The sequence below is a fragment of the Schistocerca cancellata genome, chromosome 3 (genome assembly GCF_023864275.1).
Source record: "Schistocerca cancellata isolate TAMUIC-IGC-003103 chromosome 3, iqSchCanc2.1, whole genome shotgun sequence".
Taxonomy (NCBI): Eukaryota; Metazoa; Arthropoda; class Insecta; order Orthoptera; family Acrididae; genus Schistocerca; species Schistocerca cancellata.
In genome coordinates, this window is record NC_064628.1 from 198,319,002 (window position 1) to 198,338,367 (window position 19,366).

Here is a 19,366-nt window from a genome sequence, read left to right on the forward strand (position 1 = left end):
GGGTGAGCAAGCCTCCACTGTCTTCATTCACAGAAGAGCCATAGATGTTTATGTCTTGCTGTTTTTCTTTGTCATTTCTCATTTCAGAGCACATAAACATGCCTTTCTTGTAGTTTCCTAGCTGCCAAGCCATCATTCTGACCTTTATCAAAGTCGCTAAAATACACTGCCATTCCTAGTGTCTGATTATTAAGGATTTGATGCAATAATTTCTCTGTTTCCCTGCCATCTTCTACATGCATTGTGTGCTGGATCAAATGTTTTTTATGTGACCAATGGGTTTGCATTCCTTCAGTAATGGCGCTGAGCTTTATATTGATAAAGCTTGTTTGCTTGTGGGAAAATGTCAAAAGGGTTTTCAAAAGAAAAGGCACGAAACGACACTGTGGGTATAATTGACGTCATTATTCGAAAGTAATCACCAGAGGATTGAGCACAACTATCCCATTGTTTCACGAGCTGAAGAATTGCCTGTTCAGAGAATCCCTGTGGCCATGACAGAAGCCAGTCCTCCATTGTGTTCTTCAGTTCACCGTCCTAGTTGAAACGTTTCCCTTGGAGATGTTTCTTTGGTGGACCAAATACATGGAAGTTGCAGGGTGACATGTCTTGGCTCTAGGGCAGATGCCCAAGCTGCTCCCACTTGAACTTGGTCACTACACTTTGTGTGACCTAGGACACATGTAGACGTGTGTTATTTTGGAGCAGAATCCTTCCCTCCATGAACAGCCCAGGCTGTTTGCTCCTGTTGGACTTCCATAGGTTGTGGGGTCAGTATACATCACGGGTTTGTCTGTGTTCAAGGAATTCGGTGAGTATGGGACCTTAGTTCTTGGGAAAGACAGTGAGCATCATCTTGCCTGCTGAGGGCACAACTTAGAAATTGTTTTTTTTTTTTTTTTTTTTTTGGGGGGGGGGGGGGGGGGGCGGCGATAACACTACATTTGCGTCCTACACATCTCACTATGTTATCGCAAAGCAACATAAGCACATTTCAACTGGTTTGGTTCTTATAACGTTTCGTACCTTTTCACTTGAACACTCCCTACACATGCACAGTAAACAATGAATATTTCACATTTTATATGTTGAGTATGTATCTTACATATTTTCTTGCTTAATGTTTAGTTGGCCTGGCATCCTATAGAAGAGGATCGACTCGCTTATGGAACTGCTGAGGGCCGAGTTGGTATAATGAATGTTTCATCTGGTGGCCCACCTACAGTATTGAAGCTATATCATCGCAGGACAGTTTATTCACTTACCTGGGGTCCATCTCTATCAAAAGGTAAAAGATTAATTGTAAGCTACACAGTTAACTGAGCTATTCTTACGGTCTTATAGATTGTGTACAATAACTCACTTTTTTTTATTTCTGTTTGTTGTTGTTGTTGTTGTTGTTGTTGTTGCAGTTGCAGCTCTCTATGTTGATCTATTTGTCATGCATCTTCATCTCCAAATAATTATTCCAACCTCATCCATTTGAATCTGCTCACTGTAGTCAGTCTTAGTCTCCCACACAGTACAATTCCTCCCACACACAAACACTCGACTTCCTTCCATTACCAAATTGGTGATTTCTTGATGTCTCAGGATGGGTCCTTTTCTTTTAGTCAAGCTTTGCCACAAATTGCTTTTCTCTCCAGTTCAATGTAGTTGCTCCTCATTACTTACTTCACCTATTGATCTAATTCTTCTGTACCACCATATTTCAAAAGCTTCTAGTCTCTTCTCCGAGCAGCTTACTGCCCATATTTCACCTCTGTACAGAGCTACACTCTAGGTTAGGCCTGGCCAAGATGTGTGCTCCCAGAGTGCACTCGCATCCTGTGAGCGCAGCTGAGTGTATTCACTGCTCTGGCTTCACCCACCACTGCACTATTCAGAGCAGCTGTGCGAGTAAGAAGGGTGCACGTGCAGGAAGCTCTCTATTTGTAGCATCGTTCCCAGAGTGGATCGGGGTCCTTTAGTTTGAAGCCGAGTGGAGGGTCTCAACCAGAGGCTTCGTCGTATCTGTGATTGTCTTGGCTGCAGATTTCTAGACTTGCGCTATTGGGTGGGGAATTGTAGGACACCCCTAGATGGGTCAGGGTTGCACTACACAAAGGAAGCAGCTACTCGGGTAGCAGAGTACTTGCGGCGTGCACATGGGAGTTTTTTAGGCTAGGCAGTAGTGCGAGTTGTCCTGATGAACACTCACCAGTCGACGTGCAGGCATGGGAATCAGGACACGCTCAGTGTAAAGACACTTCAGCTATCACGATATTAGCAGTAAATTTTCAGAGTGTTCGGAATAAAGTTGCTGAATTTACTGCTCTCCAGGAAGCATGTGGCGCGCAAATTATTCTCGGGAATGAGACATGGCTGAACCCTGAGATAGAAAGTTCTGAAACATTTAGTGAGGGTTGGAACGTGTATCAGAAAGACAGATTAGACACCATAGGAGGTGGTGTCTTCATTGCAGTTGACAAAAATATTGTGTCTGCTGAGGTTGAAGTAGAGTGTGATTGTGAAGTTATCTGGACACATTTAACAGGGCTAGGGGAAATAAAGTTAATTGTGGGTTGTTATTACCGGCCACCAGGTTCCACCGTGACAGTTCTAGAAACATTCAAAGGGAGTCTACATTCTGTATCGCAGAAGTACCCGGATCATGCTATGTTAGTCGGAGGCGACTTCAACCTACTTAGTATAGACTGGGATGTATATGGATTCATTACAGGTGGTACAGACAAGCCGTCGTATGAATTACTTTTGAACACATTATCCAAAAACTGTCTTGAGCAGCTAAATCGACAGCCAACGCGTAATGGAAATATTTTAGATCTGGTAGCCACGAACAGACCAGACCTCATCGACAGTGTCAGTGTTGAGACAGGGATTAGTGATCATGATGTTGTCATTACGACTATGGTTACGAAAATTAAAAAGTTGGTCAAGAAGGCTAGGAGAGTATTCTTACTAGAAAGAGCAGATAAGCAATTGTTAGCATCCCACTTAGTAAATGAATCGACTTCATTTATTTCTGGTACGATGGACGTGGAAGAATTATGGGCAAATTTTAAACACATTGTAAATCACGTATTGGACAAGTATGTACCGAAAAAGTGGCTTACGGACGGAAAAGACCCACCGTGGCTTAACAGCGCAATTCGGAGAATGCTCAGGAAGCAAAGGCAGTTGCACTCGCGGTGCAAGAAAGATCGGGAGAATGAGGAGAGGCATAAGTTAGTAGAGATTCGTACTGCTGTAAAAAGAGCGATGCGCGAAGCATTCAACCACTACCACCGTCATACCTTAGCAAAAGATCTTGCTGAAAACCCAAAGAAATTCTGGTCTTACGTAAAATTGGTAAGCGGGTCAAAGGCTTCCATCCAGTCACTCACTGATTAGTCTGGCCTGGCAACGGAAAACAGCTAAACAAAAGCTTAAATTTTAAATTTAGCATTTGAGAAATCTTTCAGGCAGGAGGATCATACAAACATACCGCCGTTTGAGTCTCGTACAGATTCCCCTATGGAGTACATAGTGATAGAGATCCCTGGGGTTGTGAAGCAGCTGAATGGGTTGAAAATAAATAAATTGCCAGGTCCTGATGGGATTCCACTTCGGTTTTACAGAGAGTACTCTACTGCATTGGCTCCTTACTTAGTTTGCATTTATCGCAAATCTCTTGCCCAACGTAAAGTCCCAAGCGACTGGAAAAAAGCGCAGGTGACGCCTGTATATAAGAAGGGTAGAAGGACAGATCCTCAAAATTTCAGACCAATATCCTTAACATCGGTTTATTGAAGGATTCTCGAACATATTCTCAGTTCGGATATAATGAATTTCCTTGAGACAGAGAAGTTGCTGTCCACACATCAGCACGGCTTTAGAAAGCATCGCTCCTGCAAAACACAACACACCCTTTTTTCTCATATCATCTTGCAAACCATGGATGAAGGGTATCAGACGGATGCCATATTCCTTGACTTGCGGAAAATGTTTGACTCGGTGCCCCACTGCAGACCCCTAACTAAGGTACGAGCATATGGGATTGGTTCCCAAGTATGTGAGTGGCTCGAAGGCTTCTTTAGTAATAGAACCCAGTACGTTGTCCTCGATGGTGAGTGTTCATCGGAGGTGAGGGTATCATCTGGAGTGCCCCAGGGAAGTGTGGTTGGTCCGCTGTTGTTTTCTATCTACATAAATGATCTTTTGGATAGGGTGGATAGCAATGTACGGCTGTTTGGTGATGATGCCTGGTGTACGGGAAGGTGTTGTCGTTGAATGACTGTAGGAGGATACAAGATGACTTGGACAGGATTTGTGATCGGTGTAAAGAATGGCAGCTAACTCTAAATATAGATAAATGTAAACTAATGCAGATAAATAGGAAAAAGAATCCTGCAATGTTTGAATGCTCCATTGGTAGTGTAGCGCTTGACACAGTCGATTAAATATTTGGGCGTAACATTGCAGAGTGATATGAAATGGGACAAGCATGTAATGGCAGTTGTGGGGAAGGCGGATAGTCGTCTTCGGTTCATTGGTAGAATTTTGGGAAGGTGTGGTTCATCTGTAAAGGAGACCACTTATAAAACACTAATACGACCTATTCTTGAGTACTGCTCGAGTGTTTAGTATCCCTATCAGGTCGGATTGAGGGAGGACGTAGAAGCAATTCAGAGGCGGGCTGCTAGATTTGTTACTGGTAGGTTTGATTGTCACGTGAGTGTTACGGAAATGCTTCAGGAACTCGGGTCTCTAGAGGAAAGGAGGCATTCTTTTCGTGAATCGCTACTGAGGAAATTTAGAGAACCAGCATTTGAGGCTGACTACAGTAAAATTTTACTGCCGCCAACTTACATTTCGCGGAAAGACCACAAAGATAAGAGAGATTAGGGCTCGTACAGAGGCATATAGACAGCCATTTTTCCCTCGTTCTGTTTGGGAGTGGAACAGGGAGAGAAGATGATAGTTGTGGTACGAGGTACCCTCCACCACACACCGTATGGTGGATTGTGGAGTATGTATGTAGATGTAGATGTAGATGTAGAAGATGTGTTTGCGACACAATGCAACTGCTTCTAAGAGGGGAATATTGCAGCATACCTTTATAAGCAGGAGTTTATCATGTGTGTTTGTTTTCAAATTATTATTTTCCTACCAAAACTTTTATTACTTGATTAAATAAGTATGTTAAATAGTGCTAAAAACATTACAAAATGCTTTGCATACAGCCATTTAACATTAAGTAGGTATAATGAATGTTTCGTCTGATGACCCACCTACAGTATTGTAGCTACCGTATTTACTCGAATCTAAGCCGCACTTTTTTTCCGGTTTTTGTAATCCAAAAAATCGCCTGCGGCTTAGAATCGAGTGCAAAGCAAGCGGAAGTTCTGAAAAATGTTGGTAGGTGCCGTTGAATATATGTAGCGCTACACAGGCATGCTTTGTAGGCACAAAGATAAATACTGGCGCCAAAACCTCTGCGTCAGTTAAAAAAAAAAAAGTGGAAGACGAGCTTTTTTTTTCTCTGCCCCGAGTTTAGACCACTGCATTTTCACACATTATCCAACGAAGTAAATACAAATTCCGTATTGTTCATCTCCGAATGTAGTAGAATTTCAATGTACTACGAAAATCCGACTGGCAAGACTGGGATGTTTTTCAATATGGCCAACTCTACGTTCTAAATTTTTTCCTAACTGTCAGAAGAAATGGTTGCTAATAGTAACCTGATGAAATGTGAATCACAAGCAGTATTCTCTTCACCATTCACCATAAGAATAATACGAATATAAACATTTTGCCATGTATTCTTCCGTGTTTGTTGCTATCTCATTTAAATCCTGTCTGCCTAATAAACTACGAAACTAGAGTGAGACAACAGCAAACACAGAAGAATATACGTATCGTGTCATGTTTATATTCATATTATTCTTATGCCTAATAGTGATACAGTCAGAAATGAAGCACGGCAACTGACTAGATTTTTAAATCTAAGATGACTCTAATTTCTGTGCAGAATTTGATGTACTAAAGAAGCGCCCGCAAAGATTTTCAAACGGAGAAAAATTTTCGCCTAACTCTCGTTCAGAACGTGTTCTATCATACGCAGCCTATTATTTGGTTCTTGTTGATCATTCTCAAAGAAAGCAGCAGTGTAAGTAACAACTTGACATTGCTTCGCTAATGAGATGATTCGCCTCTTTTTAGTTGTAAGCGGCGCTAGCGGGCACAAAAGCAAGCCATGCCGCGAGCGGCGACAGGCCGTAAACACGCACTATCAGAATGCGACAAACAATGCATGACACAGTACAGTGATGCATTTTCAACTTAGAGTGACGTAAACACCTATAACAGAGAAAACGGCACTTATCAGATCAAAGCAAAATAAGCAATCGATTCAAACCAGACGAAGCACATGAAAAAGGAAGGGTACCCGTATAAATACGGACGGAGCGCCTGACGCATAGCAATGGCTACCTGGTAAAGCTTGACTGCTAAGCTTACGACTCGAACCAAACTACTGTAGCTGTATCGTCATTCATTCGACCTAAATTGTGTCTCATAATGCAATGGACCAACTTTGTTTCAATTTGGAGGTGCGGCCTAAAACTTTTCTCTCCCATTGAATTTTGAGTCTCAAATTTCTCACCATCCTACTCACCCTTAAATCAGTTTTTGCCTAATGGCTACCTTCATTTCAGCTAACAGTTACTGTCATTTGTCAGACAACACGTGCATCATATTGTCTCTTTGGCTTGTGTTGTAGTGACGTTCAAATAAGTGTTTTTGCAGCTCATAATAGTGCAGTGTTATATTATGAGTAAGCACTTTGCATGGCCTGTAAAAGATAGGAACAGTAACGTAATAGTGCAGAGACACTACAGTATTTCCAATGCAGAACATAAACTTCATTTAATACAAGCAGTTTTGTCAGAAAAGTGCTTGGGTTCTAACAAGTTGACTGCTTTGCTCTAGCAGCTTTCAGATATAGCCTTCATTTTCCTGTTCCCCTTCATCCCATACTGCTGACACCATTCACCGCTGGGCTCTGAGAGCTAGGCACGAGCGTGGCCAGAGCATTCGTGCTTACGGAGTGCTGTTTGACTAGGCCTCCTCTAGACATATATCTTCAGAAAAGACTTTGTAACACTTAACATTTATATTCAATTTTAACCAAATTTCTCTTTCTCAGATACAATTTGCCAGCCTTTGTAATTTGACCATTGTCACTTATTTTATTGCCCAAATAGCAGAACTCATTGACTACTTTTACTGTCTCAATCCCTTAGCATCATCTGATTGAGTTCAGTTACATTCCAGTACCCTTGTTTATTTTGTTGATGTTCATTGTATACTCTCTTTTCAAGATACGATCCATTCCTTTCAACTGCTCTTCCAAGTCATTTGTCATCTCTGACAAAATTGCAGTATCATTGGCAAACCTCAAAGTATTTATATGTTCTTCCTTAACTTTAATTCCATTTCCATATTTCTCATTCATTTCCTTTATCGCTCACTCAATTTAATAACATCAGAGATAGACTACAGCCCCATCTCACTCTCTTCTCAAACACCATCTCCTGTTCATGCCCCCCAATGCTCAAAACTGCAGTTGGTTTCTGTACAAGTTACAGACTAGTTTTCATTTCCTGTATTTTATCCCTTCAGAATTTCAAAGTATTCTAATGAACTGTGTCAGAATCTTTCTCCAAATCTAGAACTTCTATTTATGGAGGTTTGTCTTTTTTGAGTCTATCTTCTAAGATAAGTTGTAGTTGCACATTCTCCCCAAGGTTGGCTTCTACCAATGTTTGCAAACTGCTATAAATAATTCATGTCAGTATTCTGCAACCATGGGTTATTAAACTGATGTTTCAATAATGTTCGCATCTATCGGTACTTTTTTTTTTTTTTTTTTTTTTTTAGAATTTATTGCAACTTAGTCTAAGGGCACTTCACCTGTCTCATATATATTGTTTTATTATTGTTAGCTCTCCCAAGAATGTCAATAATTCAGAGGGAATGTCATCTACTCCAGTGTCCTTGTTTCAGTGCCCTATCAAATCCTTATATATGTCTTCCATCTTATCATCATCCACTTACACTTCTCTTCCTATGCTATTGTTTAGTTTTTAGATATTTCTTTATCAGTGGCTTATTTGTGTGTGTGTGTGTGTGTGTGTGTGTGTGTGTGTGTGTGTGTGTGTGTTCTGCTATGCTCAATTAGAGTGTGTGTTGTTGGAAATAGAAATTACTTTGACATGAAACATAACATTGTTCAAGCATAAATAAGTACTTTATACACTGTATTTGCACTGTTACCTTATGATAAACCAATGTTATACATAGTAGAGCAAAAATCTAAGGAAAATACAAATTATCTAAGGATGCATCACAACTCACCAAATGAAGGAGACATTTAGTAGCAGATATGCTTGAAACAGAGAGATCTATGAAAAAAAAGGCAGCGATTAGGAAAGATTGTACAGGATTGGTACTTTCGTAAAACCATCCCTGATCACTCTAATGTCTGTTTTGTTATTGCTTTCTCTTACTCCAAATCCGCCATCTATTAACTGTTCAACTTAGCCAGTATTAAGTAGTGAGATATCCTTATATAAATACTTATATTATTGAGTTTTGAAAAAAGTTCTGTTATCCTGTTACTGTGCCCAAGAATCAGATGAAAAAATTTTACAGACATGAGAGATTGTCAGGATTTTTGTGGCACTGAGAATACTGAAATTTATAAATGTTGTCCTCTGAGATGCTTTGGTTCAATTAATGGTAGTACATCTCCAGTTCACCCTCATTGAAAAATCAATTGACACAGCTAGTTGTAGTAGGGCTGTATTATTTAATATAGACTCTGAACAATAATGAAAATTTTAAGTACACCAAACATTGCTCAGGTAAAGTTATATAAGATATCAGTGGAGAAAGGATGAAACCATCCAGGGATTGAACTCCAAATCTTTGGATTAGAACCCTGATACTTAAAAGTAGAGTTATCAATCCATTCTTGATAGTACCATTGAACCGTAAACATGTGAAACCCACCTTACTTTTTTTTTTTTAAATATATATATATATATATATATATATATATATATATATATATATAAAATGTCTGCTTGTGTCTGTGTATGTGTGGATGGATATGTGTGTGTGTGCGAGTGTATACCTGTCCTTTTTTCCCCCTAAGGTAAGTCTTTCCGCTCCCGGGATTGGAATGACTCCTTACCCTCTCCCTTAAAACCCATATCCTTTTGTCTTTCCTCCTCCTTCCCTCTTTCCTGACGAGGCAACCGTTGGTTGCGAAAGCTTGGATTTTGTGTGTATGTTTGTGTTTGTTTGTGTGTCTGTCGACCTGCCAGCACTTTCATTTGGTAAGTCACATCATCTTTGTTTTTAAATATATTTTTCCTTCGTGGAATGTTTCCTTCTATTATAACCCTATATATATATATATATATATATATATATATATATATATATATATATATATATATATATATATATATATATATATATATATATAGACTTACCCAACAAAAGCGCTGGCAGGTCGATAGACACACAAATAAACACAAACATACACACAAAACTCAAGCTTTCGCAACAAACTGTTGCCTCATCAGGAAAGAGGGAAGGAGAGGGAAAGACGAAAGGATATGGGTTTTAAGGGAGAGGGTAAGGAGTCATTCCAATCCCGGGAGCGGAAAGACTTACCTTAGGGGGAAAAAAGGACAGGTATACACTCGCACACACACACATATCCATCCATACATACAAGACACAAGCAGACATTTGTAATTTACAAATGTCTGCTTGTGTCTTGTATGTATGGATGGATATGTGTGTGTGTGCGAGTGTATACCTGTCCTTTTTTCCCCCTAAGGTAAGTCTTTCCGCTCCCGGGATTGGAATGACTCCTTACCCTCTCCCTTAAAACCCATATCCTTTCGTCTTTCCCTCTCCTTCCCTCTTTCCTGATGAGGCAACAGTTTGTTGCGAAAGCTTGAGTTTTGTGTGTATGTTTGTGTTTATTTGTGTGTCTATCGACCTGCCAGCGCTTTTGTTGGGTAAGTCTCATCATCTTTCTTTTTAAATATATTTTTCCCACGTGGAATGTTTCCCTCTATTATATATATATATATATATATATATATATATATATATATATATATATATATATATATAAAGAGAGGTCGTGCTGTATATTTCTAATCTACTTTTTGTACTCACCAGGTTAATGTTCATGCATCATACTATCTTCAGGTACCTGCAGTTTGTATTGGTGGTTCTTCCCTTTCTCTAGTAACTTATTGCTTACTTCCTAAAGGCCTGGAAACTGATGTCGCGCAGCCTGGCTAAGATTTGTGCTCTCAGAACGCACTCACAATCCAACCATGAGTGCAGCTAGGTTTGCTCAGCACTCCAGCTTCCCCCACCACTATGATATTTCGAGTAGATGTGAGAGTTACAATAATATATTCTGAAGGTTGCACACGTGAAAAACTTAAGATGGTGTATTTGCAGCACAGTGCAACTACTTGTAAGAAGCAAATGTTGCAGCATGCTCTTATAAGCTGGAGTTTATTATGTGTGTGTGTTTTTTACTTTTTATTTTTCTGACAAAGCAAACATTTTTATTATTTGATTAAATAAGTGCATTAGATAGTGCTGACATGGTGAGCAGAACTACAGAAAGCGTTACATACAGGCATAAAGTTACGATTTATTTTTTTTATTTATTTACACGTCTCATTATATAGGACCAAATTGAGGAGCAAATCTCCAAGGTCATGCAACATTTCAGTATATGAAATTACAACGTAAAAGTAATAACAGATAAAATAAAATGTTATGAACCCAACAAAAGTCAAGCCATAAGTTTAAGTAAATGCAATCAACAATGTAACATAAGACTCAGCTTAATGTTTCAAGGAACTCCTCAACAGAATAGGAGTAGTGAGCCATGAGGAAACTCTTCAGGTTTGATTTGAAAGCACGTCGATTACTGCTAAGATTTTTGAATTTTTTTGGTAGCTGATTGAAAATGGATGCAGCGGTATACTGCACACCTTTCTGCACAAAAGTGAAGGAAGTGTGATCCAAATGCAGATTGGATTTCTGCGGAGTATTAACTGAGTGAAAGCTGCTATTTCTTGGGAATAAGTTGATATTGTTAACAAGAAACGACAGTAAAGAATATGTGTTTGGAGAGGGCAATGTCAAAATACCCAGACTAGTGAACAGGCGTCAAAAAGAGGTTCATGAACTTACATCACTTATTGCCCGAACTGCCCCTTTCTGAGACAAAAATATCCTTTCATAATGGGAAGAGTTACCCCAAAATATAATACCACATGACATAAGCGAATGAAAATAAGCAAATTAGACTAATTTTTGAACAACCACTTACTTCAGATACCCTTCGAGTAGTAAAAATGGCAGCATTAAGTCTTTGAGCAAGATCCTGAATGTGGGCTTTCCATGAAAGTTTACTAGCAATCTGAACACCTAGAGATTTGAACTGTTCAGTTTCACTAATCATATGCCCATTCTGTGGAATTAAAATGTTGGGTTTTGTTGAATTGTTTTTTAGAAACTGTAAAAATTGAGTTTTACTGTGATTTAGCATTAGTTTATTTTCTACAAGCCATGAACTTACATCATGAACTGTTCTATTTGACACAGAACCAATGTTGCACACAACTTCCTGGACTACCAAGTTAGTGTCAGCACCAAACATAAATATTTTAGAATTCCCTGTAATACCAAAGAGCATGTCATTTATATAAATAAGGAACAGGAGTGGCCCCAACACCGATCCTGGAGTACCCCCGATTTGACCATACCCCACACAGACCCCACATCACAGCCATTCTGAACACTGTGAATAATGACCTTTTGCTGTATATTCTTGGCATTTGAAGCTTTTTGTTCAGTCCATCCAGTACCTCGCAGAGAAAAGAGAATATAGCATTTTCAGTTGTTAAACGACTTCTAATGCCAATGTACATTTGATAGCAAATTAGGTGATATAAAATGATAAATTGTCCTTACATACACAGCCTTTCAGCAACTTTAGCAAACATTGATTCCATAGAAACAGGTCTAAAGTGGTCCAAATTATACCTTTCTCCCTTTTTATAAAGCAGCTTTACTACTGGGTACTTCAATAGTACAGGAAAGTGACAATTCTTAATGGAAAAATTATGAATATGCCTAAGTACTGAGCTAATATGTGCAGCACAATACTGTAATATTCTACTAGGCACTCCCATCATATCCATGAGAGTCCTTAGTCTTCAGTGATTTAATTATTGGCTCAATCTCCCTCTTGCCAGTATCACAGGGGAGTATTTCATACATCAGTCTCGGAAAGGTATTTCCCAAGAGTGTTATATGATTACCTGTGGAAACTTTATAAGTTTTTATTTAACTCACCAGCAATGCTCAGAAAATGATTGTTAAATACTGTACATATATCTGACTTATCAGTAACAGAAATATTTTTAGTGCAAACTGACTGTGTATCATTGACCTTGTGCTGATGACCAGACACTTCCTTCACAACTGACCATATGCTTTTAATTTTATCCTTTGAATTAGCTATTATATTTGTGTACCACATACTCTCTGCCCTGCTAATAACATATTTAAGCACCTTATAATACTGTTTGTAATGGACTACTGTAGCTTGATTGTGACTACATTGTTCTACATGATATCCTTATCCCACTAGTCAGCCACTCAGGCTGCCTTTTATTGCCAGTACCCCATTCAGAAGATTCTAATGGAAAGCAACTCTCAAAGAGCATGAGAAATGTGTTAAGGAAAGCATTATGTTTGTCATCTATGTTATTGGCACTATAAACATCCTGCCACTCATGTTCCTTAACAAGGTTTTTAAAAAAACTGGTGCCGTTGGATTAGCTTTCATACATAGTTTGTAATTATATGTGACATTTGTTTGAGCACAAAAGCCTTTTAGTGTTAAAATTTGTGCATAATGGTCTGAAGGGCTATTCATCCCTTTACTGTCAGAATACACATCTAGTAATGAAGAATGAATAAAAATATTGTCTATGGCTGCACTAGTGTTTCCCTGGACCCTAACTTGGAGAAAACACAGTCTGCATCAGATCAAATGAGTTTAGGAGATCTACTTAAATCATTTTTGTTGCACAATCATATACAACATTAATACTGAAATCACCACATATAACTAATTTCTGGTACTTCCTATTAAGTGAACCAAGAACCCGCCCTAGCTTGAGCAGAAATGCTCTGAAGTCAGAGTTAGGGGACCTATAAACAACAACAATTAGAAATTTAGTTTCACTAAATTCAACTGCCCCTGCTCAGCATTCAAATATCTGTTCAATGCAATGCTGTGATACGTTTATGGACTCAAATGGAATACTGGTTTTTATGTACATCGCCATTCCCCACTCCGCAAGTATCTCCTTGAAAAACAGTCAGCTAAACTGTAATCTGGTAAAGGAAGCCTCTAAGTTGTCTAATTATCTAAGTAGTGCTCCGTTATTATAGCAATAATGTCAGAGTTAACATCTATAAGCAGTTTACTAACTTTATCTATAATACCTCTTATTTTTTGATGAAGTGTGCTAATTCCTTCTCTACTTGGGTACCTGACCACCTCTGAAGGTGATTCCTTAGTTACAGGGTCTTCCTTTAAGCATGTATACCTATCAGCTGACTTCAATCTAAAAAAGGTACAGCTCTATCACCAACTGCTACAAAAAAATTTTCCGTGAGTAATCCCATGACCACCCACTACACTCACCTATAAGCTTTGCCAGTGTTCCTTTCCCATACCTATTGAGGTACAGGCCATGCCTAGTGAACCTAGTGAAATCCACTCTATTGATAGACTCAACTGGCACCATTGCAGTGTGACCCATGCCCTCTGCCATCAATGCCTTCTCTAGCCCCATGTTAACATGCCTAACAGCCGTGTTATGATGAGGCCGATCATGACACTGAAACAGCCACACAAAATGCACGTTAGTGCCACCAGTTTGAGTAGCTATCTTTACCAGGTCACCACTTACATTATATTCCCTGTCACTACCAAGGCTTTTCTCTGCTCCAACCACTACCACCACCTGAGCCTCTTTCATAAAATTCCTGCCTAAGTCCCCTATGCTGTCAGTCACTTGTGCCAATCCTGCACTAGGCTTCACATGCTGGTGACCTGGTGCTCATTCCCCAAACACTTAATATGACTGCTGGCCCACACCTTTACCATGAGAACCACCTAGCAGCAGAACATTCTTCTTTCTGTTAGAGTTTGCAACTGGCTAAGGCCTCCTAACTGCTGAGGACTGCTGCATGTTACCTACACCTACAGCTACAAGAGGCTGCTCTCCACTCAACTCTGACAGTGGATCAAATCTATTGCACATACGCAAAGTAAAACTGTCTGAATACCTCCTCCTCCTAGCTGCCTTCTTGCAAACAGCCAGTTCCCATTTAGCAGCACCTTTCACCCTCCTCAGCGTATCTAGTTCCTCCTTTGTGTATTGTAACTGCACCTGAAGGACACAGATCTTATGCTCCTGCTCCTCTGTCAACTTACTTCTACTACAGATTCTGCATTCACAGGAGAGGACGCCACTAGAATGTCCACTGGGTTCTCCACTGCATCCCCCCCCCCCCCCCCCCCCTGCCCAATGAAAATGCTTTGAACAAATCCCACATGGTAACCCACTACTCACAAACCTACGACAAAGCCCACACTTCTCACTCATGGTAAAATTGTACAGTTACTCAAAAAAAAGCTAAACGTCTACGTTACCTAAGTCCAATTACACCAATAGAACTATTTATAGAATTAACAATAGTAGTCTTGATTTCTCTCTCTACTAAGAAAGCATTAACTTTTCTTAATACTACTGAACAACAACTAATACCAGTACCAACAAAACTTCACACATTTTGTTAGCTAAAACCAAAAATTCAAGCAGCAACAAAGTTAAAGCTGTGACTGAAAATTTTACTAAAATATTTCATTAGAAACAGTAAAAAATGTCAGCTGAAAACTACTGCACAAAATTTACTGAAAGACAACACACAGAAAACTGTAAAAAACACAGTAAGTGAATGTTTCCAGAAATTTATTAAACAATTATTTTGCCACGAACAGCATGAGACACTCGGAGCTTAAGAACCGCTGCAGCTGCAACTGCATGTCGCGAAATCTAAACACACTGCTCATATTTGGATGAACGATTGAAAACTACTAGATTTAATTTTTGAATACAGTGCACAAACAATTTTGACAGTACTTAGGTTTATAACCACTACAACTGGAACTGCACGCTGCAAAATGTAAACACTGCTGAGGTGTGAGACACGGATGAAGGACACAAGCACACTCGTAAATAACAGACTACTCGAAACAATAACACAGAAAGAAAGACTGAGATGAATGCAAATCCAGTAATAGGTTACTTTTAAGCAAATATTAATACAAATAAACTTTAAAATAAGTAACCAAAGATTAAAATTTTATAAAATATTGATGAGCAATTTTAACAACAGTCCAGCACACATGACGTCACACCATAGATCTCCAAAATGTATATAAATTTGTACGCATTTCAGTTTTAGAATATATGAGGGCTACCCAAAAAGTAGATTACATTTTTGTCTGCAGCAACAGTGGGTGGGGCTAGCACAACCCTATTGTTATCTGAGCATTCATCTGTCCAGTTGACATCCAGCTATGCCAAAATTATGAAGATGTGCCATTTCCCATTATTTCACAATAACAGTTTTAAATGTGTGCAACAGTTGAAAATCTCAAAAGTTTAAAGTAAAGTCAGTAATAAGGTTTTTGTTCGAAGAACCATAAACCAATTGAAATTTATTGGCAGCTGTGTGTACTGTAAGGAAACAATGTAATCACTGAATGTGGATTGTGCCAATGGTTTAAAAGTGCCTGGACTAATTTTCATGATGAAGAGCAAAGTGTACAGGCAACTGTTGTGACTGAGGAACTGGTTGTAAATGTCGATGAGAAGATCCAAGAAACCTTCCAACTCAGAATGTCAGAACTCTGATTTAGTTTTTCACAAGTTTTACGAAATTTGTTGCATCAAATCATTGCATTGACACTAGGCTGCCACAGATTTTGTGCAAGATGGGTACTCTTGACAGAACCACAAGAACCGGTGTATGGCTGCAACATTGACATTTCCACATTCTTCACCAAACAGTTATGTAGATGTCACTCAGGAACTTTTAAAGGTGGTTATAACAACTGACGAAACATGGGTACAAGGGTATGACATCAAAACCATGGGCCAGTTGTCCCAGTGGAAACTGCCTGAAGAGCCAAGACCAAAAAAATTCAAGTTCGATCATGTGTGAAGTTTCTTCGCGTTGTTTTCTTTGATTACAGTGGGGTAGTGCACCATGAGTTCCTGCATTATGGTCATACAGTCAGTAAGGAATACTACCTGACCTGGATGTTATGTACCGTTTTTGTAAAGTTATCCAAAGAAAACGATCAGAATTGTGGCAAAACTACTTGTGTAAATTGTGTCACAGTAATGCTCCCGCTCACATCTCAGTGCTTGTTCACAATTGTTTGACAAAAAACAAAACTATTACATTGCCTCAGCCACCATATTTGCCAGACATGCCCCCCCCCCCCCCCCGCCCCCCGCCCCCGATTTCTTTCTATGCCTGATGCTGAAGAGCACCATCAGATGATGTCATTTTGCCATCATTGATGAGATAAAAACAGAATCACTGAAGGAGCTGAGCACCATAACATATAGTGTATTCCAGAAGTGCTTCCAAGATTGGAAAAAGAGCTGGCACAAGTGTGTTATGTCTGAGGGGAGAACCTGACTTTAAAGGGAAAAAGTTGATGATGATGATGATGATGATGATGATGATGATGAAATAAAGATTCTTTAAATAAAAGAAAAATTCGTGTTACTTTTTGATCACATCTCGTACTGGTACTGTTGCCCAGTCCAGCTTCCATGTGCTGAATATTTCTGCAGCACTTGGCGTGACAACTTCGTCTGCCACTCTAGGTTTCACCATTATCAGTACATAATAAATACAGCTACTCTGACAACTAAAGTTTTTCATTTTAAAGGTCCTGTAGAAATGAATTACTGCATTGTAAAACACATGGGTATATCAACATTGTTTCAAGACTAAGAACTGCATCTTTCCGGTGTTTTTAGTAGGAATTTAGTAGCCTGTGATGAAAGTGATGTATTACTTGAGATTCACTTCACTGACATAGTGTTATTTCATAGTTACTCTTCCATAACACCTGTTGCTCACCATATATTCATCACTATAACAACTCAAGGAAAGGATGATGTATCTTTCTCTGATATTGCCCTAATGCATCGGCAGTCATTGGGAACCACAGCAATAACATTTTCGCACTGTGTTAGTAGAATCCATATTGTGAAATGTCCTTGATAATTTCATATATGATTTTTTTCATACACAGTAGCAGAGGAATCGCTTTGCCACCGTGGAATAGATTGCAGGCATGTAGTACATACTTTCTGGTAACAGTGTGACTGTGGCACATCCCCAGCTGTCCAGTCTAACTGTCTCCCCCCCCCCCCCCCCCCCTCCATCCCCTCCCCCTAATTGTTCACACATATTAGTTGCCTCGCAATAACTCCCATGTTAGATATTTTCTAACAAGGACAGTTTTTATGTATTTTAGGTGTAAATTTGATACAAATGTATATTTACCAGGTAAATTATTTCTTTGTTATTACCAACACATTAAAATATCTATAAACATAAAATTAAGCATATATATTGCTTAAAATAAAAATATTTCAGTTTGTAATGCTTAGACATAGTTAATTGTTACAGTCAGATCTCTCCTAACAGCATTTCAAAATATTCATACTTGGTTAAGTTGTATATACGTTTGACATTGTGTCAGCTGTTGGGGTAATCTAAATTGCTATATTATTCTTTAAAAGAAGAAAAAAAAAACAAACAGGATCGCTAAGATTGCTTGTAAATCTTTTTATTGACTATCAGTTTTGACAGATCTGTGCTGTCACCATCTGGATCTTGTAACATATTAAAAGAAGTTAATCTTTACAAACTCGCAAGTCACATAGTAATGTTGGTTCACTTTACAATAAAAGATACCAAGTGAGATCAGTATGTCACATATAAAATACCAGAAATGTAGAACTCAAATACTGATGTGCCGATGTCCTAGCATGCTCATTCACCTAACACCACAATGTAATGGCAGACAGTGAAAACCTCATAACTCTGTTCGTTACATTTTACATGGGAACCAATAGTGGATTCTTAAAAAATAATATAAAGTGACACAGAAAACATTGCTACATGTGTGACTGTTTTGTAGAAACGTAGTTATTGACAGATGAGAGAAATCTATGCACTTTCAAATTTCTCTTTGATAGTGGAATTACTGGTTAGTGATTTTTCACTGTCTACCATAGAATGGCAACTCAGAAAGACTTTTCCAGCAGTATTGACATCTTGGTTACTCTCTTGATTCACTTGTTCCTTCTGCTGTGGAAATCTACAAAACCTTCTGTTTTATATTTAAAAAGAAAGATGATGAGACTTACCAAACAAAAGCGCTGGCAGGTCGATAGACACACAAACAAACACAAACATACACACAAAATCTAGCTTTCGCAACCAACGGTTGCCTCGTCAGGAAAGAGGGAAGGAGAAGGAAAGACAAAAGGATATGGGTTTTAAGGGAGAGGGTAAGGAGTCATTCCAATCCCGGGAGCGGAAAGACTTACCTTAGGGGGAAAAAAGGACTGGTATACACTCGCACACACACACATATCCATCCACACATACAAGACACAAGCAGACATTTGTAAAGGCAAAGAGTTTGAGCAGAGATGTCAGTCGGGACGGAAGTACAGAGGCAAAGATGATGTTGAAAGACAGGTGAGGTATGAGCGGCGGCAGATTGAAATTAGGAATTAGCAGAGATTGAGGCCTGGCGGATAGCGAGAAGAGAGGATATGCTGAAGGGCAAGTTCCCATCTCCGGAGTTCTGACAGGTTGGTGTTAGTGGGAAGTATCCAGATAACCCGGACGGTGTAACACTGTGCCAAGATGTGCTGGCCGTGCACCAAAACCTTCTGTTTTCTTTTGCAAGTGGTGTGGTGTGCCAAGAGTTGATGTGTGTTTAGGCATATAGTGCAATTTCGTTAGTATGTTTTTGAAAGGACCACAGATTTTGAATGTCATAAGTGGAGTAAACATGCTACCAAAAACTACCTAATTTGGCATAATGTATTATTATTATTATTATTATTATTATTATTTT

General features: G+C 39.1%; 1 protein-coding gene across 1 annotated transcript in view; it reads left to right on the forward strand.

The window, feature by feature from the left end:
- LOC126174816 (gem-associated protein 5) overlaps positions 1-19,366 on the forward strand; it is a 313,470-nt gene that overhangs the window by 84,038 nt on the left and 210,066 nt on the right. The window contains exon 8 of the mRNA XM_049921193.1: positions 1,129-1,288. Coding sequence (XP_049777150.1) covers positions 1,129-1,288 — 160 coding nt within the window. The remainder of the gene's footprint in view (positions 1-1,128; positions 1,289-19,366) is intronic.